The sequence below is a fragment of the Rissa tridactyla genome, chromosome 1 (assembly GCF_028500815.1).
Source record: "Rissa tridactyla isolate bRisTri1 chromosome 1, bRisTri1.patW.cur.20221130, whole genome shotgun sequence".
Lineage (NCBI taxonomy): Eukaryota > Metazoa > Chordata > Aves > Charadriiformes > Laridae > Rissa > Rissa tridactyla.
The window spans coordinates 110,049,586-110,073,059 of NC_071466.1; the positions used below are offsets into that span (position 1 = coordinate 110,049,586).

The 23,474-nt window shown below is 36.8% G+C and overlaps 1 protein-coding gene across 1 annotated transcript in view; it reads left to right on the forward strand.

The window, feature by feature from the left end:
* Positions 1-23,474, forward strand: part of TMPRSS15 (transmembrane serine protease 15) — a 59,174-nt gene that overhangs the window by 24,324 nt on the left and 11,376 nt on the right. Inside the window, 9 exon segments of the mRNA XM_054191508.1 lie at positions 994-1,143; positions 3,611-3,713; positions 4,195-4,345; positions 5,537-5,678; positions 10,417-10,506; positions 11,687-11,812; positions 12,286-12,417; positions 17,316-17,426; positions 20,091-20,223. Of these exon segments, the coding sequence (XP_054047483.1) occupies positions 994-1,143; positions 3,611-3,713; positions 4,195-4,345; positions 5,537-5,678; positions 10,417-10,506; positions 11,687-11,812; positions 12,286-12,417; positions 17,316-17,426; positions 20,091-20,223 (1,138 nt within the window).

A 23,474-nucleotide genomic window follows, 5' to 3' on the forward strand; every position in this document is an offset into this window, starting at 1 on the left:
TGTTATCCTGAAAGTTTGGTGAAACTATATTTTCAGCTTGACAAAATGGAGATGACAAGGGAAGCGGTATTTTCTGGCTTCAGTTCACTATCTAGATCCACTTTGAGAAATTGCATACTATTTTAAAGATCAAATCATTGATTACAACAAGACTGAAAAAGACCAGATGCAGTAAATCTACAGCGACAACAGAATGCAGCAATACAACTCATGCTACTCATCTTTAGTAGTTGGAAAAAAATTTAGATGCAGATTGGACAAGTGGAGGCTTCTTAAGCTGATAAATTTTTGAGCAGGATGTGAATAGGGTATGTGACTGGGAAGGGATGTGCTGCAAGAAGCAACCAGAGTGCTAGAAAACTCTTGCCGTGTGGAAGCCCTCACTGGGGACTGACCTGCACTTCAAGGCACCATGAAAAGACACTGAGTTAAATGACATGGGAAGAAAAGTGATGAGGATGTGAGCAAAGAAGGAGCAAAAGAGAAGGACAAGGCAAGTGGCATCCCTGATGCGTGGAGCACCGCACTTATCTTCTGAGCGTTCAGCTCTGGTGGTGAGCCCTTTCAGCTGAAGCAATCCAGGCCTTGGCAAAAGAAAAAAAAAAAAAAAAAAGAGAAAAAGAGCAGGGTAGCCCTTAGTGTTAGTGACGCAAGGGATCCTCTCTGTTTACCCCACCACGCTACTGGTGAAGGATCAAAAAAGAAGGTTGATGAATGAGTGCAAGAGTATGGCTACCTTCAATGATGGTGTTTTGTTAACAAGTACAAATGACACATTTATTTGAGTAATTACATTGCACTGCATAGAAGAGGAATTTGAGTCACTGTGGGCTCCATATATATTCAACATTCAAATACTCCAAATTCAATATTCAATATCCAAATACCCCAAATATTCAAAAATTTACATTGTTCATCATTCATTCTTATGTAATTCTGAGAAAATACTTAACATCTCTGTCATTTTTATTTACTCTAAATTCTTATTCACAGATTATGAGAAAGTCAATTGCACTTTCGAAGACGGATTTTGTTACTGGATACAGGATTTAGATGACGATTCAGACTGGGAGAGAGTTCAGGGCCCTACCTTCCCCTTTATGAGTGGTCCTGATTTTGATCATACATTTGGCAACATTTCAGGTAAGATCAAATACAAGGTGCTTACAGATTAAAGGAAAAGCTTGATTTAGCTTATATCATACCACTGTACAATGTATTCTTCGCAGTGGTATTATTGGGTTGTAATTTTATTCTGCCATAAAAATGAGTCAGGCCTACCAGATGAAACATTTTATGCTACTGATTGCCATCTTGTGGAAATATACCATAACAAAAAGAAGAAATAAAGGAATATATAAAGTGATTGAAGTGTGAGGTATTTAAAAGTTTCAATGCTATTAATATAACAAAGTGCCTTGTCTGAGAAAGGAATTTCTATAATGCAACAGTGTCATAAGTCAAATAACTGCATGTTTATGCTAAGGGGAAAAAAAAAGTATATTTACATTTTAGGGAAATCACTTCTATTTCATCCCTACCTACTGGTGACATCCTCACGGTTGTCACAGGATAATTTTGATTTAGCATAAAGTTGACCTGCAGGGCACCTGTTTCCCCAGTTAGAATCACACGCTAAACACACTAATTTTCAACATGTGTGCAAAACACACAAATGCTCCAGCAACTACTATAGCAAAAGAACTTAATCAGAAGAGTGATCATATCAAATGTGAGTTTTAATTAAAGAGGCAATACTGATAGTAACCAGATTTTGAATATGTATCACGAATGCCTATCCCAGAATTACACACCAAAATTTTTTTTCTGCTTCAACAGGAAACCAAACAATCTCTCAGTTGATCTGTCAGTCCAGCTAAAAATAATTAACATAATTTGGATTTTGCGATGGTTATATGTATTCTATGCAAGACTTACACAGAACTTATTCAGTGACAAATAACTGGAAAAAGTGCAAATTATTCTAGCAGAAGTTACTCTCAGGAAAAGAAAAATCTTATTCAGCACGTTATTGGGTAGAAATTATTCACCTCTCTGAGTAAATGCACATTTTCTAAACAATCTTCAAAACACTGTTTTATCTTCCCACTCGACTCCTAGAATACAAATCAGATGAAAGAATATAATATTTGTTTAATAAAACACTTGACAGTGATTTCTAACTCTCTTGAAAATGCTAATTTATTTCAGGTGCTCTCTGCTTCACTGTGCTACATCTAAGCTGACATATGTAATGTTGCTATATGTAATGTTGCTTTTATATTGAATATTCAAATTTATACAACCTGCATTTAAACTAAAAATGTGAGCTGCGTCATTAATACCTAGCTATTAGATACGTTCAGTGCAACAGTGTATTTTTGTTTTGCTGCTCTTGAAAAGCAAAAAACTTAGTACATACTCAACAATTGATTCTGAATGCTCAGATAATCAATGAAACAAAGAACTGTCATTTGACTATATGAAGACTTTTTCTGAAAAAGAATGCTGTGCTCATTTTCTTAAAGCTAGACACCATGTAAATTTTAATGCATGCTTTCTAAATCAACACAGGAAATTAAAGGCCTGATTCAGATTTCAGACTAATTTTCGGGTACTTTAACCTCCCACATGAAAAAGCTAGCTAATCTAGAAGTATAAATAGCAGAATATAGTATATATAATTTAAATTATTTAATTATATTTATATTTATTTGTAGATTCTATGAATATAATATTTACTTATGTATGTATTATGAAGGTAGGTAGGTAGGTAGATAGAATAAAATCTAAGATTACAGATACGATTTCAATAAAGCAAGAATTGTATTTCAGGACTTTTAACTCTACCTAATTTTGCTTTTGTTGTGACAAATCACAATGCTTCTGTAGCATTATATTTCTATATGGCAGCAAGAAGTCCAAGTTCCCAGCTGCAAGGAATTAACACAGAAAAAGTTGAAAACTCAGTTTCCCCAAATAACGTATTTTTCTTGTTTATAATGCTTCCCCTTGCTATAAAATATTCGTGTAGTCATTGTCTCACTCCCCCCAACACACAACCCATATTTCCCATTATTATGTGGATAAAAATCATAAAAATGTCAGGAAATTCTTCTGCGAAATCACAAGCAGAGTCAAACAGGAAAACATGAAGCGTTCAAGGCCAGGTTGATGGGGCTTTGAGCATGCTAATCTAGTGGGAGGTGTCCCTGCCCAGGCCAGTGGGTTTGGAACTAGATGATCTTTAATATCCCTTCCAACTCCAACCATTCTATGATTCTATGATACCTTTTTATAAACTAAGTAGAAATCAGTCAGGTGAATTGCTGTCTTCACTAAATAAAAGGCAAATCTACCACTGGTTTCAAAAAGGCTAGTTTCCCATTTCATGTCTAGTTCTGAGGAGTGTCTAAAAAGCTTAAAAGCTGTGTTGTTGACTGACGAATATAACTTGGGATAATCATTCACATTTATTGTGTCAGGAATCTTCCCAGTCATGCAGCACTATCTGTGCTTGATATTAACAGTATTATTTTTATTGTAAAAATTCTCATTTTGAAAAAAACAGTAATTCTGTATTGACTAAAATGTGCGCATTATCTTGCAGGATTTTATATTTCAACACCCATAGGACTTGGATTCGGAGAAGAGAGAGTCCGGATTCTCAGTTTGCCTTTGGTCTCTTCAGATCCATCTTGTCTAAGCTTTTGGTATTTTTACATAATTCCTAAACATTTTGATTAAGAATAAAACCAAATGGCTGTCTTTCATATATAATATTAATCCAAGTTAGTGTGCCAGCAATACAAGGCTGCTTCTGTTTGGATTCCATGATCAGTCTCAAGTCCAGGCCTGAAACTTTGACTCCTTTACAGGTTTGAGTCTTGCAGTTAGCTTTAATGCATTTTCTTTTTCACCCTGCGTCCAATACTCATTTCTATACATAAATGATATTAAGAATTCCTGAAATGTTTTTTTTGTCATGAAGCTTAACTAGCCCTCTGAAGAAAATATAGCAAAGCACCAAGGAAATCATCCAGGTGTAATCTCAACATACAAATAGGGTTTTTTTCGTGCTTATTGCAAATTAGTCCTAATTCCATAAAACCACTTATAAAATAAAAAACTTAATATTTTGTCATGAAATTTCACTTTGTTTGAATACTACTAAAATTGTTCTTCCCCCTCTAGGTATTTCATGTACAGTACTAATGTTTATCGTTTAAGAGTTAGCATAAGTGATGAACATGGTTTGGAAAAGATAATTTTCCAGAAAGAAGGCAACTACGGAAACAACTGGAATTATGGACAAGTAACTTTAAATGAAACATCTGATTTTAAGGTTTGTTAAACTGCTACTTCATTTTAAAATTTATTTCAGCTAAACTGATATCAGAGTTTTCTTCCAAATGAACCCAGTGATCCACAGCTCCAAAGATAATATCTAGTATTATTTACTAACCTATGCCATCAACTAAATATTAGCATGCAGAAGACTGGAGTCCCCATTTGAATTGTCATTCCCTGCCTTCTCTGCTCTGGAATTTAAAGTATTGTTATTGTAGAAAACAGAATACCTTACCATGGTCGTGGGACAATCAGTATTATCACAAAAGAGAGCTTTCCACAAAACAAGGGTATTCAGAGCCTATCAAAATCTCCATAGTTAGTGTGATATGAAGCACTTAGCCATGAGAAGATTTAAATTAAATAACTTCAGATTCTGAAGCTGTATTTTCACTACTTAATTACAGAATAATTCACTGAAAGTGTTTTCCAGATGGAAATGTATTTGGCACCACATGATTAACAACCTACCTGACTTACGTGTAAACAAAAAGAGGAAACTTATGCTAGACAATTCCTTCAGCAACTCACTACTGAAAACAATTTCTTTTTATAAGTATTTGGAATGGTTTGTCCTGCTATAGTACTTCTGATTTATGCAAATGCGTTGCCAGAAAGATGCATTTACCATTTGAGGAAGTAAATACATCTGTGACCTCTCTGCACCAGATTTCCAGCAAGTGTGTGTTTTATGATCTCAGGAAGAGTACTGTACCTAGCTGTACTTCAATAGCACAAATTCCTTGGTAGCAGTGTTACTTTAAATATGTGCATATTAAAGCGCAATAACAAATAAATAACATAAATTTCAATTTTTCATGGAGATATGCCATTAGATCGGGAGAAGTTTGGACTGATGAGATGAGTAATACAGAGTTTGTGTTTCAAAAATTGCATGTATTTATTTATAAAAATAAAAGTTATTGAATAGTTTTAAAAGCATGTTCATCATCTCTATACAAACAAGCTCCTGCGTTCCTTAGAATGATCCACTTGGTTTGCATAGTGCTGATTTGTTTTGTGAGGAATCCTGTCTCGTCCCTGATGCGCTCCTCTGAGCATAGGACCGGTGTAGATTACAGTGAAAATAAGAGCATTCAAGAAAGAAGACAGAATGGTTCAGCACTGGAAGCTGAACGATGTTTCATTAAGTTATAAAATTCTATTTTTTTTTCATGAACTTCAGGTTATTTTTGATGCCTTTAAAAAGCGTGGTCCCAGTGATATTGCCTTGGATGACATTGGCCTGACAAAGGGAAAGTGTAATGAAAGTATTTATGTAGAGCCAACTGCGATTCCAGTTGTTACTACTGCCCCTTCAGTTCCCAGTAAGTAAACACTAAATTACAGGTGATTGCCATTTCCTATTACTGTATTTGTGTATGAGTGATTCAGAATTTTCAGCCTTCATTTTTGTAAAAATCTCTCCTCATCATTATAAAATTATCATCAGGGTAATGCACTAGGGATCAGGTTGCCTGCCCATGGTTCCATTAATAGCAGCAGAACTGGTAGATTCACAACTTAAGCTATCAGTACAGTATCTTCCAAAACTTGAAGACTGGACGATAATTAAATAGTTCAGAATTTGTCTCTGAAATCTTTAATTACTAAAGTTTCCAGGAAGTCACTGAGGGGAAGGAAGAAGAAAGAGAAAGAAGACCGTAACCTCTATATTTGAACATATAAGCAACGTAGCAGGGGGATAAGAGAATGAGCAAAGTGACATAATGATATCACTAGAGGTCTCAACAGTAAAAAACCAGCAAGCTCTGAGAGCACATGCACACTGAAAAATTCCATGTTTAGGGGAATGAGTCTATGACAGTGCTAGAATGGTTTAAGAATGGAGCATGATCTATGTGAGTGTCTAATACCCAAGATGGAGGTATTATCTGGAACAAGGCTCACAATGAATGAGTTCTTTCCAATATGCATTTGGTTGTATTATTATTCCTACTATATCTGATTACATTAAAAAGGAAAAAGAAAGCAATATTTGGTTTGAAAAAAATTTGAATAGGGAAACAGAAAGGAAAGAAGGGCAGTTAGCACTTCTTCCAGTTTCAAAATGAGTGGACAAAAAAAAAAATCAAAGGACTCTTTCCATTCCTTGATCTAATGAGAGGTTTCAATTTTGCCTTTGGTAACTCTACTCCTTGTGGCAAGGCAGAAGCGATGAATAGGTGCTTGCTCTAGTAATAATTGTCTGATGAGGCGCCATCTCATTTCATCTCACTATCTTCTCGTCACCTCTTCTGAATCCCAGGTTGAGTGGGAAACTGGAGGCAGGCTGGTTTTGTTCGCACATTTTTGCCATTTTCTCCAAGTCAAGTAGAAGTTAATGAAACGTCTCTGCCTATAGCACATATGCACTTCTCCACACAGGTTGTACAGCTTGATCCATACCCCTCACACTGTAGAGTCTTTTAGAGGAAAGCACAGAGATTTAATCTTCTTCAAAACATTACAGTTTCACAAAGCTAGTTAGAAGAATCTCACTGAGAAAAATATGAAAAAAAAAATTATGTAGCCATCAGTATAAATCTGGCAAATGTATATAAAACAATGAAGAAAGATTGCATATGATGTTAACTAGGTCCATGCACATTCAAAGGAAAAAATGGTATAAAAATGAATAGAGCTTGTAGAAAAAAAAGGTCATTAAAATATCTGATAGAGCTTTGTAATTTATTTTGAGAGAGGCATGAGCTTTTGGGGAAAAAAAAGACATTTCTACAAAAGACCTATTCACAGATGACTTCAAATCATTCAAACAGTGAGTATGTTCCACTACTGCCTCCTATGAGATTTACTGTTACTTACAAAGCACAGCTAGTTGCTCTCTTGACAGTATATAGTAAACAAAAATGGTCTAAAATCAAAATAATAGAAAAAGACTGTTTGCATTGTATTCATGTTGAACTACTGTGTAGTAATACTGTCATTCTATCAAATATATCACCTCTAAATCTACTGCATCAGGACAGGTAAGAAAACAAAGCCTTCTAAATATAAGAGCAAAATTCAGTTTTAGAGTTCCATCCTGAGATACAGGGAGGTAAAGTTCAACAAGATGTCTCTGTCAGAAAAATTAAATTTTAATAACACTAGTAATTTCAGTCGTAATTTACCAAAGTGAGTTTTGAAATTTGATTGCAGTTTTCATTGAAGTAATGCTGTGGAGAGGTGCTGATGTCTGCCACCTCCAGCCATCTTTCAGGTGCTGTGGGTAAACACACCTCACAAGTTAGCATCAGTCTAACAACTAGTGGTAGAATGACCCTGTGGTAAACAGTAGCTGAGTGCTGCTGTCAAAACACCAAAGAAATGTCATTCAAATTATAGATCCCCTATTCAAAATATGGTGATAAAATTTTACTACTCAAAACAAGGAAGTGGTCATGTGGCAGATAGCTCCTTGTGAAACAGATTAAAGAGGATCCATAGTGTCCTTCAATATGATACAAAAGCACAGTCTAAGCTGTTGCTGGGGAAAAACCAGTTTGTTTGAATGACTTTGTTGAGGCATGCTATGTATGTGCATCTGTAACCTGCTGAAGAAAAGGGAATGTTATCAGTCATCTGCAAAGAAGTATGAAATTACTTTGATAGATGTGGTGCAAGCTTACTAATGGTTGCACTACAAATGTCATGTCTATAAACAAGAGATGAAAGAGTTTGAGCTGAGACAATTTCTTTTGCTAGACTTAGAACTTCAGTAAGAGGCACTGGCATCACTCACAGTGCCACAAAAGCTCATTGAAAAGTCAAAAAAAATTTTTGGTGGTGGGATAAGGAATCTGGATTTGCTTTTGTCTTTTGCACAAGACTGTCACCTTACGCTTTCATCTAAAACAAAGATTGCTTTCATCTTCGTATTCGTTTATAATCTATTTTATAACACAAACAAAAGTGTGGAAAATACAGTGTAGATTCCACACTTAAGATGTATATGTCAATGTAAATTAAAGGTTAGGCCAAAGCACAGAGGATTGTTTTTTATGAATAGGTCATATATCATTTTCTGTGGTGTTGAGAAAATCGTCTGTTGTGCTCAATGAAAGGACCAAGATTATTGGTGCTGGTTGCTGTTTGGCTTTCTAACAAGTGACAGCTGTATGAATAACTCCATATAAATTTGTATTTAAAGATCGCTGGAAATTTTTAAAGCATTTTTTCCACACATGAGGAAAAACAATTACTTCTATCCTTTTTCCATGCAAGAGAAAGAAGATCATTACCAATGTGCCTTACATGTAGTCAACACCGGATCACATTGCATCATAAGTTGCCCCTGTTCTGCTATTAAGAGAGTTGGTTTTGTTCTGCTCATGTCATCAGATGATACTGGCTAAGAATCATCTATTCTTAATGCAGCTTTGCAATAGTTGTGTGTCTGTTTGTACGTGCAGTAATGTTCCTTAAAAAAAAAAAAAAATTGTCATTTTTATTTGTTGTTAATGGTATTTACAGAAAGTAGTCCTCATTGTGAGCCATACAGCTGAAACGTAACATTCTTGTTAGTCAATGTGTGATTGTTAAGAATTCCTTTTCCTTTCAGAGAGTTCATCTTTTCTTGACGGGAGTGATTTGGTGAAGTAGAAATTTCTATCAGATGGCTGTTGTGAGAAAGTTCAAACATTTCTTGTATTTAGTGGAGCTTCCTCCCAGAGGGTTTCAATGGGCAAACTCAGTAGGACTTGTAGATTATGCAGTCCTCAAGCAAGTGGCTCAGCGTATGCAATACTGACAGACATAATGAAACACAAAATTTGAGCCATAAGGGATGGGAGAGTGCTAAAGTTTAGCCAAAGTCTGAAAATTAAGAAAATTCAAAGAATAAGACAACAACAAAACAAAATTAAAACAGTAGATTTCTTCTGCCTTAACTTCTATTTCCTGAAGCAGGTGGAGGAGCATTGTTTATTTTTTAATAAAGTAGTTGCAAACAACAGAAGTGGGAAAACAGGAAAGTTCATTCTGATGGTACAGCTGAAGTGAAAATAAATAATGTTTCTCAATATGAAGTACAGTTTTGAAATATGAAGCTGATGTATTTCAGATATAAACCACCATCTAAACTATATATTTAAAGAGAATACTAAATATATAAAGTACAGTTAGCCATGTCTGTGTGTGAATGTGTGTATGTATGTATATACGTATCTAAAATATGCGCTTTTAAATAATTTTTGTTCATTTTTATGTAGAAATGCATATACATGTTTATGATAAAGACCTTTCTTATTGGAGCAGTTGTTTCAAGGAAAAAGCGAATGGCTACTTTTACCATTTACAAGGTTTTTTACCATTTACAAGGTTTAACTGTAAAAGTTATTAGGGTCCTGATGAAATCAAAATAACAATATAAGAGTTTTTTTAGCTATAAAACTTATCCACTACATGATGAATGGGCTTTATGCTTGAGTATCTCTGCTAATGCTGCAAGAAGATCAATCATATTTTAAGCAAGGCTAAGGGAACAAATAGGTTATATTGCGGTGGGGGGGGGCTTTTCTTTGACATTTTCTAGATTTTATATTAATGTACTAATAAATTATACAGTCAATTGAATCACATTCTTTTCTTCATATTTTCTGTTATGTGCACAGCTTGCAGGCCCATAATCACCAAATGAAGTACAGGCTCTGTCCTTCCCCTAACTACATGGGGAAGACTTCTCATAGCACCATCACAAATAGTGGTGTGCACCTGGGCACTAGAACTTCACAAACAGCAATATATGAACTAGAGCTGTAGATAACACTGTGGCATCGATTGTATGTGTCAGCAGGTCTGACTTAGACACTGTAACTAATAAGGACAGTGAATTTCTTACACACCTGGTTTCCTCAATGCTCTGTGTCCTTACCGGGGTGCTCGCTTCTCACAACTCATTGTTCAACCTTTATCCCAATGGCACCGTAACTGAACCCTTACAGTGATGAGGTTAGCTTGAATATCTTCTTCATAAAATTACTTTTTCCAAATTATCTGTGTTACAATGGGTTGCAAAAGTAAGACAATAGGCTAATTATGGTTTTGAAATGTTTTCTTTTTCAGCTGACTGTGGAGGACCAGTTGAACTATGGGAGCCAAACAATACATTCAGCTCTGAAAACTTTCCCAAAAATTACCCTAATCAAGCTTTTTGTAAGTCATTCTTCTCCAAGCCTTCAGAAAAAGTTTAGCCATATAGAAGTAGGGATACTAAATCTGCTTTCCCAAGTCAGATGCTGTCAAGCAAACAATATCTAAGCTACAGTGGGATCTCTTAATTGAAGTCTATATGGCACTTAGCAGAAGCTGAGGATTCATGTGCCAGTTGATTAAAAAGTGATGAAGACAAGCATAATCTTTTGGAATGGGTTCAAACCAGTCAATTCCATCATGCCTATTATGTCAATTATCTTTATGTCAACGCAACAAGTGACAAGGCGCTGAAAGTCCTCGTTTTACTATTACACCTCAATGTATTTGCCAGGTTATTATTACATCTTTTCTGTTGAATAGTTAACCTTTTCTAGGGGCAAAGAACATGTGCATGCATTTTGCAAGGGATCCTCTCTTTATTGAATGTATCTTAACGTACAAGTGAAAAGACATTGTTATTCTACTGATATTATTTGATTTAGATTAGTCTACAGCTGGCAAAAGGGAAAATGTTTCAAGGTGGTCCACTCTGTGCTGTTGATGGATGAAGCAAGGAAGAGAACTTTTTCATTGCTTCTTAATGAAATTTTAATTATTTATTATTTCACCTTTAACTGAAGAACTGTGTTGAGATGCTAATCACAAGAGTTTTAATTTTGTGTTTCTGTCCCATTTGAGATATGGCTCTCATGTCCATCTTTACATCTTTACAAGATTTCCATAGTATCCACACGTAGATAGATCAAGTGTGATAAAGTGTAGGCTAAACAGAAGCAAGTACTTCTCTCAAAAGACATCTAACTTGAAAGATAGGCTTCTGTGACTGATTATAAAAATTATCTTACTATCAAATAAGACAAGTGACAAGACTGTCACATTTTTTGCAGTTACAAAAGAATTAGCTTCGCTACTTTAGGGAAACTCATAGTTGTCATGAATGGTAAAAAAGTGCATGTGTGTATGTCTTAGGAGCCTAAATCCAGTTTTCAGGTGTGTTTTAGAGAATGAGAGTCAATTGAATTTTGGATCTTGACAGCATAAGTTGCTTTTAAAGATAAGATTTAGACTTCTAGTCTCTTGGGTGATTCTTACTAGTTTAGCAGAGATTTTTCAACATGAAAATGACACAGTAAATGTAACAACTGAAAAAGTAATTTTTGTGTGTATTATTATTTTCTAGGTATGTGGTACTTAAATGCTGAAAAGGGAAAAAACATTCAACTTCATTTTCAGGTTTTTGATCTGGAAAATATTCATGATGTAGTTGAAGTCAGAGATGGCAGAGGACCAAATTCCTTACTTTTGGGCAAGTAACAGCATTGGGTACTAAAATGAATGTAATCAGACAGCTGAAGCAAATGGATGGATATAATATAAAGGAAATTAATTCTCTCTAATTTCATTCTACATTTCTTCACGTATTTTGGGTCTCAGAAATTAGGAGGAAAACTTGAGAAAGCATACTGTATGTGACATCCTATTTTCCAAATGTTTGCATACACTCAGCTTTCTGTGCAATCCAAATGAAATTAGCTTCTCAATAAATAAGACTGCTCATGTACGTAGACAAACAGAAGCATAATCTCTTAGTTGAATCTTATTTTTCTATACTGATGTGTCAAATTTGGGTTGAGCTTTGATCACTGCAGTCTGATAGTAGTTAGGTTTGGGGGAATAACTGTATTCATGTGGTAGCAGGATTTGCTTTTGAACCCAAAACACTTTGACATACCTAAGAACACAATAGCTTAAATGTATTCGTGTTCTCCTGGCAAATAGCTGTCTATACAGGACAAGACCCATTGCCAGATGTCTTCTCTACAACAAACCAGATGACAGTAATCCTCATTACGGACAAGTCTGCAACAAAGAAGGGATTTCTTGCAAATTTTACTACTGGCTACCATCTAGGTAAGCATATGAACCCTTGTATTTAAAAAATTATACCACTGGTCAAATACGTTTGAGAAAAGTTGGGAGTGTGGAAGGTGACTCTTAGCCCTTGATCAACAGATGTATGAAAAAGTTAAAGAGGAAAAGCCTAGCAATTATCCATCTGTACTTTATGGTTTTTTAGCATGAAAAGTGATGGGTTTTTTGCTTTAGTGTGATTGGACCAATGTCTGTATCATCTGCAACTCTATGTGATGTGTGAATTTTGCCTCAGTATTTTGACCAAAAACTATTCGAATGTTAAGAGGGCAAATATGAACTATTCCCTATACAAGCCCCAGGAAAGAACATCCCTTTGTGACTCATTTCAGGGTGTCATTAATGTGTGTTTAAATGTATTTGTAAATTATTTATTATCAATCATATTCACTAGAAGAGAGAAATGTATATGATAACTCTAATTAATATTTGCAATACGCTGCTTCTTGAATCTTTAAAAATTTGGTCCTTAGCATGTGAAGGATCTGGGAAGAGTTAGTTAGTCTTCCAAATATTTGGACAGCAGTGTTTCTGGTCCCAGCCAGTCCCCTTCTGAAAGACACCTTTTGTTGGGAATTGCAATTAGTCTTATCTCTCGTTTGAGTAATTCAGCAATCAGCTCTCCAAAAACACAAGAAATGGAGCCAAATGGTAAAGTACATGGAACAGCAATATGCTTACCAGTACAAATACTTACACCAGCTCTAGGCCAAATCTTGACAGAACTAATTAGACATTTTGTGTTACTTCTGTGGAAGTCTGACAGCAGAAAAGAAGAGAAAGAAAAAGCAGTATGTATTCAGAGATGTGTGAAGTACCACTCATTTGCACGAACAGAAAATCAACAGGAATCTACACTCTTTTTCTTACTTTAAATATCATAAAATACATGTGTCTCCCAGTATGTTTAGCTAGCTGCAGCTTTTTATAGACTAATAGTATTAATAACATCAATTTTCTTAATCTTTAAAAAAATCTTAACCATTGATTTGCCTTTGTAAAATCAACACTGAGAGGTAGGTTTATATGGACATTTGACCATTTTGCTGCTTCTTGCCTTCTCTATCACATTTCTTCTGTCCAGCAACACTATGCCTTTCATTTTAGCTGGTTCAGCATCTTTGCTGAGACAGCTTTGTCCATATTTTGTTGTAAAATAAAAATTAAGCTTAGCAAGGCAGAGTTCTTAAAGCGGCCATTGCCAGTTCTGGTTAAATATATTTAAAAGGTTCCATTTGTGAAAGAATTATGCTTATTCATGATCTTTGCAGCCAAAGGATAGAGTAATATCATTAGCATGCAGGCCCAAGGATAAAAGGATTGTCAGAAAATAAATTAATTTTACAAGAAAAGCAGATTTTTCTTTGTACTTTATTCTTCCATGAAATACTGAGTTTTTTAAAAGGAAGCACACTTTGAAAAGAAGTACTTTTTGGCAGCATGCAATATAATAAAAAACCTAAGTGACAACTGAGTTCTGTGAAAAATCTGTTACCAGTTATGGACACTGAATGTGTGAAAATCTGATTCAGGCCTTTTATAAACCATATTCTTTTGCTTCCATATCGTACAACAGCCCATACCAATTGATGAATGAGTCATTTTATATGACTATTAAAAATAAAGAAGCAAAGCAATTATTTTGCTTACCTAAAACTTCTCCATAATTAAATGTTTCAATTATTAAATCCAGGAAGGTAAAATACAGAAAATAAACAATTTTTCAATAGCACTTAATTTTATGACTGTATATTTCCTGTAAATATATAGAATAGTGCCATTAAAGATACACTTTATCCATAGAAGGAGTTATGACTTTATATTTATTCTCTATCTGATCTGCTTTTGTTACATAACTGATACTGAAGTAGCTTAATCCTTCTTTTGTGAATGCTTTCCTCATTCATTTCTGTTATTTTTCTCTTTTCCACCTTTACTCCCTTACGGCTTTCGAAAGGAGACTCTTAGCTTTCAATGCCTCTTTACTTGTTTGACTTGACATACTTTTGTGAAGGTGCTGAACATCTGAAACTTGAAATTGTTAGTCACTTTTGACAGGATTTGATGAGGATTTGTCATCAATCCAAGGTTTATTACATGTAACAGAAGAACACTAGTAACTGAGCAATGCTAACTATAACAGGAACTACAAGGTATAATAGGTATAATACCATATTCTTAGAATCATAGAATTGTTTACATGGGAAAAGACCGTTAAGATCACCGAGTCCAGTCGTTAACCTAGCACTGCCAAATCCACCATTCTACAATGTCTCTAAGCACCACATACACACATCTTTTAAATACCTCCAGGGCTGGTGACTACAGCACTTCCCCAGGCAGCCTGTTCCAATGCTTGATAGCCCTTTTGGTAAAAAAATATTTTCCTAATATCCAAACTAAACCTCCCATAGAGCAACTTGAAGCCATGTCTTCTTGTTCTATCACTTGTTACTTGGGAGAAGAGACCGACCCCCACCTCGCTACACCCTTTCAGGTAGCTGTAGAGAGCAATAATGTCTCCCCTCAGCCTCCTTTTCTCCAGGCTAAACCAGCCCAGTTCCTTCGGCTGCTCCTCAGAAGACATGTACTCTAGAACCCTCACCAGCTTCATTGTTCTTCTTTGGACACGCTCCAGCACCTCAATGACTTTCTTGTAGTGAGGGGCCCAAAACTCAACACAGTACTTGAGGTGCAGCCTCACCAGTGCTGAGTACAGGGGGATGATCACTTCCCTAGTCCTGCTGGCCACACTATTTCTGATACAGGCCAGGATGCTATTGGCCTTCTTGGCCACCTGGGCACACTGCTGGCTCATAGTCAGCTGGCTGCTGACCAACACTCTCAGGTCCTTATCCACTGGGCAGCTCCCCAGCCACTCTTCCCCAACCCTGTAGCGTTGCATGGGGTTGTTGTGACTCAAGTGCAGGACCCATCACTTGGCCTTGTTGAACCTCGTACCATTGGCCTTGGCCCATCAATCCAGCCTGTGCACATCCCTCTGCAAATCCTTCCTACCCTCAAGCAAATCAACACTCCCGCCCAACTTGGTGTTGCCTGCAAACTTACTGAGGGTGCACTTGATCCCCTCATCCAGGTCATTGATAAAGATATTAAACAGAACTGGGTCTAATATTGAGCCCTGGGGAACATCGCTTGTGACCAGCCACCGTCTGGATTTAACTCCATTCACCACAACTCTTTGGGCCTGGACATCCAGACGGTTTTTAAATGGGCGAAGAGTACACCCATCCAAGCCAGTTTCTCTAGGAGAATGCTGTGGGAAACAGTGTCAAAGGCTTTACTAAAGTCGAGGTAGACAACATCCACAGCCTTTCCCTCATCCACCAAGCGGGTCACTTTGTCATAGAAGGAGATCAGGTTTGTCAAGCAGGACCTGCCTTTCATAAACCCATGCTGACTGGGCATGATCATCTGGTTGTCCTGTATGTGCTGCATGACGGCACTCAAGATGATCTGCTCCATAAGCTTCCTGGGCACTGAGGTCAGACTGACAGGCCTTTTCTTCCCTGGATCCTCCTTCTGGTAGATGGGCGCCACATTTGCTAACTTGCAGTCAACCGGGACCTCCTTGGTTAGCCAGGACTGCTGATAAATAGTTGAAAGTGTCTTGGTGAGCACTTCCACCAGCTCCCTCAGTACCCTTTGGTGGATCCCATTTGACCTCATAGACTTGTGTGTGTCTAAGTGTTGTAGCAGGTTACTAACCATTTCCCCTTGGATCATGGGGGCTTCATTCTGCTCCCCATCCCTGTCTTCCAGCTCAGGGGGTTGGGTACCCCGGAAAAAAAATGGTCTTATTATTAAAGACTGAGGCAAACAAAAGCATTAAGTACCCCAGCCTTTTCCTCATCCTTTGTCACTATGTTTCCCCCCACATCCAATAAAGGATGGAGGTTCTCCTTAGTCCTCCTTTTGTTGTTAGTGTATTTATAGAGACTTTTTTTTATTGTCTTTTATGACAGAAGCCAGATTAAGTTCTAGTTATGCTTTGGCCCTTCTGATTTTCTCCCTGCATAACATCACGACATCCTTGTAGTCCTCCTGAGTAGCCTGCCCCTTCTTCCCAAGATCATAAACGCTCTTTTTTTTTTCCTGAGTTCCAGCCAAAGTTCTGTTCAGCCAGGCCGGTCTTCTTACCTGCCAGCACATGGGGACAGCCTGCTCCTGAGCCTTTAAGATTTCCTTCTTGAAGAATGTCCAGCTTTCCTGGACTCCTTTGCCTTTCAGAACTGCCTCCCAAGAGATTTTGTCAGTCTCCTAAACAGGCCAAAGTCTTCCTTTCAGAAGTCCAAAGTAGCTGTTCTGCTGACACACAACCCCCCTTACTTCTCCAAGAATTGAAAACTCTATCTTTTCATGATCACTATGCCCAAGATGGCCTCCAACCAACACATCACCCACTTCTCTGTTCAGAAACAATAGGTCCAGTGGGGCACCTTCCCTGGTTGGCTCACTCACCAGCTGTGTCAGAAAGTTGTCTTCCACACACTCCCGGAACCTCCTAGACTGTTTCTTCTCTGCTGTGTTGTATTTCCAGCAGACATCTGGTAAGTTGAAGTCCCCCACGAGAATAAGGGCTAGCTATTGTGAGGCTTCTCCCAGATGCTTATAGAATATTTCATCTAATTAACTTCTATTTATCTGAAAATCGTCTTTACTTTGAAAAAGAGATGGAAAGGAAAGGAAAGGAAAGGAAAAAGGAAAAAGGAAAAAGGAAAAAAAAGGAAAAAGGGGAAAGGAAGGTTCTGCATACTCTCCACTCAGTTTTTCTTTCAGGTCAACTGTATGATCTCCAGTGAACATCAACCTTCCTCATAATCATAGATTAATTTTCCTTTCCTATTTTCCTTCAGGAGCATGTGCAATTAATGAGCATCAGTGTGGTAGCGGGGAGTGTATACCATTACATAACCTTTGTGACAACCTACCTCAGTGTGAAGATGGCTCTGATGAAGCAAAGTGTGGTAAGGTTTCCTTTATACAAAGATCAGGACCACATGCATATTTGGTAGGAATTACCTCAGAAAACAGCCACAAAACTTCAGCTAGCATAAATTACTGCAGCTGCATGCAGGCCATGCCAATTTACACAGCAGTATCTCGTTGGGTTTGTCAGGGCCAAAAAAGCAAAGTCACTTTTCTGAGATAGTGTCTGTAAGCTGGTGAAGATCTCCAGAAAAGGTAGGAACTTTCTCTCTTCTTAAAATGCTGGTTGCTTATAATGGCCTCAATATTAAATGAAAACTCATTACACATTTTCCTTCTGTATCCATTTCATATTCACAAATTCTATCACTTTTTTCTGTAATTAATTTCAGTTTCAAAGTAGTATAAATTCTGCAGTGTAGGGTAGAGAATAAAACTCTTCTCGACGGAAATTCCTGGGTAGTCTTGTGGGTGTGAAGCCAAACTGCAGCACATGGCGCCCTCCAGCCTGCCTGGACTCCATTGCTATAGGGTGAAGGGATGGCACAGCTGCAAAAGCAGCATCTGTTGCTCATAGTGGTTGTGCACGTTCCTGCAACACGGAGACCAACAGCTGCTATTGCTTAGTCCTCTGGTAAAATGGTTCTTTCCAAAACGTAGGTGTACAGTTTATGGCTTCATTTCACATAATGTGGAAATAGCATTCTCTAAACAATAATTTAAATGTAAAACTAATGTTGAAATCATGTTGGGCCTAGCACAGAAATTAAATTGCTGTTTATGACAAAGTGTTGTGCTGACAATCTATTGTGGAGCACTAATGGAAGAGTTAAAAGCAGGATTTTAAGCTCAGTACAACATCATCTTCCTGTGTTTTAAAGAGGGCTGCTGAGGATCAGATATGTCTTTGGATGTATGCTGACAGTTCTCATTGATTTCAGCATCTTTTACATGCAGATATATATTTTTTTTCATATATATATGCAAATATGTGTATACTTATAAATATGTCTAAAGGCACATATTCACTCTTTGCACTAGTGCAACTAGCTATTTTGTTGCAAACATATTCTGTCTTTAAAATGCATGGAATAACATTCACTTCAGCTTCTTCTTAAGCAAAGAGGACTTGAAAGGATTTTTCTAGCCGTTGCTAAAGATCTGAACAAGGTAACCAACACCTACATTAAAATGATGTACATTTTCCCAAAGATTTATTTTGCCATAGACTGCCTATTACTTCATAAAAAATTACCTCACATTAAAGGACTGGGAGAATTGTTTCCAAAAACCAATTTAATCCAAACATTGGCTGAATCAATCTAAGCCTTAAGATAAAATGAAAATTCAATTAGACATACTCACATTGAGTCTTTTTGGTGCCCAAAAATCTTGCTCTTTTTCCTGAAACCAATTTCAGTTTCTTATCAGAAGTGACAATTTGAACTAGGCAAACTGTCATTTTCAAACACTTCAACTTCTGAAACTTCCCAGGCACTACAAAGAAAAGTCATAGGATGTCTCTTCCTTTGCAGAATTCTAAAATATATGACATTTGAATTAAACAGCTGTTGAGCGCTCAATGACTCTTTTATTCCTTACCAACAATGTATTTGGAGAACAACGTGGATCTGATAAGGAGAAAGGAAAAGGAATTGTAGTTCAAGTAGAAGAGAAGAGAGGTGTAAAAAGTAATCTCGAGAAATCTCACAGCGCAAGAAACTCTGAGATTTTTCAGGGCTGTTCAAAAAATTTTTCATGACTGAATTTTACCATTAGTTGATCACTGTATGTCACTTCTTCCATTCATGCACTCTGAGTGTCAAAGAGGCATTCCTAAAATTCTGATTTTTTTTTTTTTTTTATTATAAGGGGTATACTTATTTTTCCACATTTTGGTTGAAAAAGTTTTTCTGGACAACTATGATTTTTTTTTTTAAATTGTTTTGGCAACCAGTACATTTCAAATGCGTTTTATGGCTTTCCTTACTTCATGCTGGCCATAAATGTCATCTGCCTGAAATGTAGCTGTAGCTCCTGAGATGTATATGGGATTCTGTTGACCTCCTTAAACCTTGTGGTCCAACTTCCATAGTCACTGTGCCAATAACATAAGATTTTTTCACCAAAAACTTAATGAGTTTCTGAATATTTTGTTTGGGAAAAGTTTTGATAGAAAGATTACTTTTCACTGAGCTTTTATTATTTATGTGTGTAACAAAAGCTTCAATGAAAACAGTGAAAATTCTCATGGCAATTGGAACTGGAAAATGCAATATTTCTGTCAGCTCTGGTTTTAACCTTATTTCTAATCCGTGTTACTGAGGATCGTATAGCTAAAGCTTCACATGGTATGTGGAAATTGCATAATGCTGGCTAAGAAAAAACATTGGTTAGAGTTGATGGTTAGAGTTGATGGAAAATGTACTGTTTATTGTCTATGCATGAGATGTTTGTAAAATACAGGGTATGAAACTCACCTGCAGCAGAAATATAGGAGATAACAATAACATTTCCATCCTGTGGGAACACAACATCCTGGAGATGCAGAGTTTATTACTGTTGTAATGTATTTTAACTTCTTTTTTTTTATTTTTGCTGGCAATAATAGATCTGTTTATATTACATTTCTGTTCTCTTTGGGCAGGGGCAAGGGTGGTTTACCACCTATCTAAAATGCTTCTGTCCATTTTGGTCTACAGTGAGATTGCTTAATGGTTCTCTAAGCACCGAAGGGCTGGTGCAGGCCAGGATTGGGAAGACGTGGCACCTGGCGTGTGAAAATGATTGGGATGAAGAGATTTCAGACACTGTTTGCCAGCTGCTGGGGCTAGGGTGAGTTAAAAATATTCATTGTCCTTGTAACTAATTTACAGGTTTGTTGAGTCTGTATGTCGGTGTTTTCTTATCATTTTACTGGTGTGTTTACCATCCAAAAAAAGGGCAAACGTATATTTCTGTGGCAGGTAAAGTGCTTGATGTGCCAACAAGTTTGTAAGTAACTGTTGCAAACCCTGTTTTGATGGCATTCATTACAAGATTTATGGCTCTGAATATGGCAGATGAGGCATGAGGATATATATTGGAGAACATTGGGAGACTCATCTGGAGGTATTAGTCTTTTATCACTTTATGTCACCATTTGTGTCTTCACTTTTATGAGGATGGCTCAAGACTAAAACTGGAGCAAACAGCAGCCTTGGCTGCTCTGCTATCATACTAATGTTCATTTCAAGTAAATTCAAGATAATCACCTGGGTATTCTGCTACTGGTCTCCCAATATCTTTCTTACCTCTCATTAGACCTGAGCTGTTGGGAGAGGAAACTATATTTCTCTTGGGGTATATTTAGAGGGGGGAGGGAGAAGGGCAGTGTGTGACTGAAAAAATAGGCTTGGCTCCAGTCACTGTTGGGCAGAATTTCCAGGGAAGGGGTGGGGAGGGCTGAGTGCATAAGTGTTGTATTTTTCAACCTATGGTAAAATTTATGGCCTAAATGATGGCCTTGCTTACACTGTATGCAACTTCACTGCCATCCACTGAATAATAAATAGCTTTCCTACAGTGCTGAGGTTTTTAGGGAATGTCACTCCTCCAAGTAATAATCAAATTAAATTCTAAGCTTGCAATTCATTAATGTTGGTCTCTGACCAAAGCAAGATGCCTGCAAATGCCCTTCTGATAAATTAATTGTAGAAATTCCAGAGTTAGGAGGACTTAGAAAAATATCCAAGTGTTATTTTAAAATATTTTTAATAATTGGATGAATGTGTGCTGGTTTGGTTTTTTACTTTTTTCCCTTCAGGTAGGTACTGCATTTATGTAAATATCAGACACCTGCAGGCACAAATCCTGATTATAATTTCTGTACGTAGTTATCTCATTTACTTATGTGTACAAGAACATACAAACTATGACTAAATGTTCTTCTAGTCAAATACGTTGTCCTTTACAGTGGCCAGTAGTCTTCTTTCTCTGATTCTTTCTCCCCCTCCTCCATCTCTTTTCCCTCTATAACTGCTGGACACTGGTCATTTTGTGGTCTATTGGTTTAATTTACATTTTTTTATTTGATATGCTTCAGTGAACTTTGTCTTCAATGGTACTTTCTATTACCTTTTAAAAATTACTTATGCTTTTGTCTCCATAACATTCCGTGTTTCAATTTGTCTCTATAAACTAGTCAGATATACTTGTTTAAAAAGTCGCTATTAAGTTTCCTAGTTATTTCTTTTTAATTTCATTTCTCAGTTTATTACATATTCCCATTGTCAAGAAAAAGTGTTTTTAAAATCTAAATTACATCACATTCTCATATCCTGGGTGCTCCTGCTGTTACTGATCCTACAGAATAGAATAAAATAAAATTTTCATATATATATCTATATATAATTCCTATAAGCAGCATGATATTTCTGCTTTCCACAAATCCCCCCGTAGCAGCATATTTGTCAATAAGCAGCACCATATTTGTAACTAAATGAATGTTTTTAATAACAGGTCTTGAGTAGGCTATAGCTCATGCTTCTATACTGAATAATTACCTAGAATCATGCTTTATTAGAGAAAGAGGCTAAGGTTCATCTAGGACAATTTACTTTTGCTGTTAATTGCTTATGCATTTGCTGGTCTCATTTACTGTTTAATTTATGGAAAGGACTGAAATGATAGGAGTCCTGCAGAATATCCTGATTATTTATGTAGCTGGGCTAGAAAGTGCAGCATTCCACATGGATTCTAATAAATCACACACATGAATCCTTTTGCCTCCATTTTTCAAATATGTGGCTGTTGCATTTGTGACGTGTGCCAAACAGGAAGCGAATCTGCCTATGTGTTCATCTACAAAATATAGCTTACATTTACAAATATTCTTAATGAATCTGGACTGCAAGCTGCACAAATTGATGCTCTTCAGAAACCAGAGCAAGATCCTGTGCTCAGTTTGTGCTTGTAACTACGTGCATCTGACAACACTGTTAAAATCTGAGTATTGTTAGCATTGCTTTTCCTTGAACCAACAAAATCATTCGTTGAGCTTTTCATCATTCTTTCACAATTTAAGGTTGGACGAGATGGTTCCTGAGGTCTCTTCCAACCTGGTATTCTATGATTCTATGATTCTACTAGTCTGGTGTGAAACGTGCTTGTTTCTCTGGGACCAGAGACAGCTGGGTCTCTACTGAATTGTACCTAGGAATGGGGATGGACCTTGCAATTTTTGCCATACCCAAAAGTCCAACAAGCACTGAGAGTTTAGGACTTGCTCTCAACCCTGCAGCCTATTTTCTTCAAGAACTCGCAAAGTTCTTGAGGAGGAAATGAGTTCAATGGAATACAAGGTCTTGTTTGAGATTTTCAGGTTTTCATCCTCCCCACTTATGAATGGTCAGTAGTAGCTACATCTCTGCTTCTGGAGACACCTCAGAAAAATCCTGTCTTTGACTGTCAGACCCAGGTTCTCCAGTGTGTTGAGAATATAACATATGGCCTGAAAGGGGTGGCCAAAATCCCACCAAATTTATGCACAAAGAATTTTTATTCTGATGGATAAACTAGGATAATAAACAGATAGCATATATCGTACTCTGCTGTAGAGCCAATGAGGGTCATGTGCTGGATGTAAGAAAGAACCTGGTTCTCAGTGTGTTCAGGCTGTGTTTGCACCATTGAGGACCAGAATTAGGACAGTCCTAAAAACTTGACAATAGACTTAATTTCATGTCGGTTGTCACCAAGTAATAACGTACATTTTGACCTGAAAGCTGCAGAAGTCGCAAGCTAGGACAAGTTCTAAGCTTCACTTAGGATCAGACACTGCTTAGTAAGATTGGCTTAAACCCATTGCTTAAGAAGCTTCATTTCAAATCCAGAAAGTACAGAGGGGTTACTTTTATTTATCGTTTGCAAATTTTCATATAAAAAATTGTGTGCGCACAAGCATTTAGAAAACAGCAGCTCTTCGTATGAATTTGCATGTGAACAAAGCTTTTTTATGCCAAAGAAAGTGTTTGCTATTTGTAATTTGCTGCTATTCTTCATTATTTGTTTTTCTAACTGTCAGAAAATCAGCGGATGAAACAGAA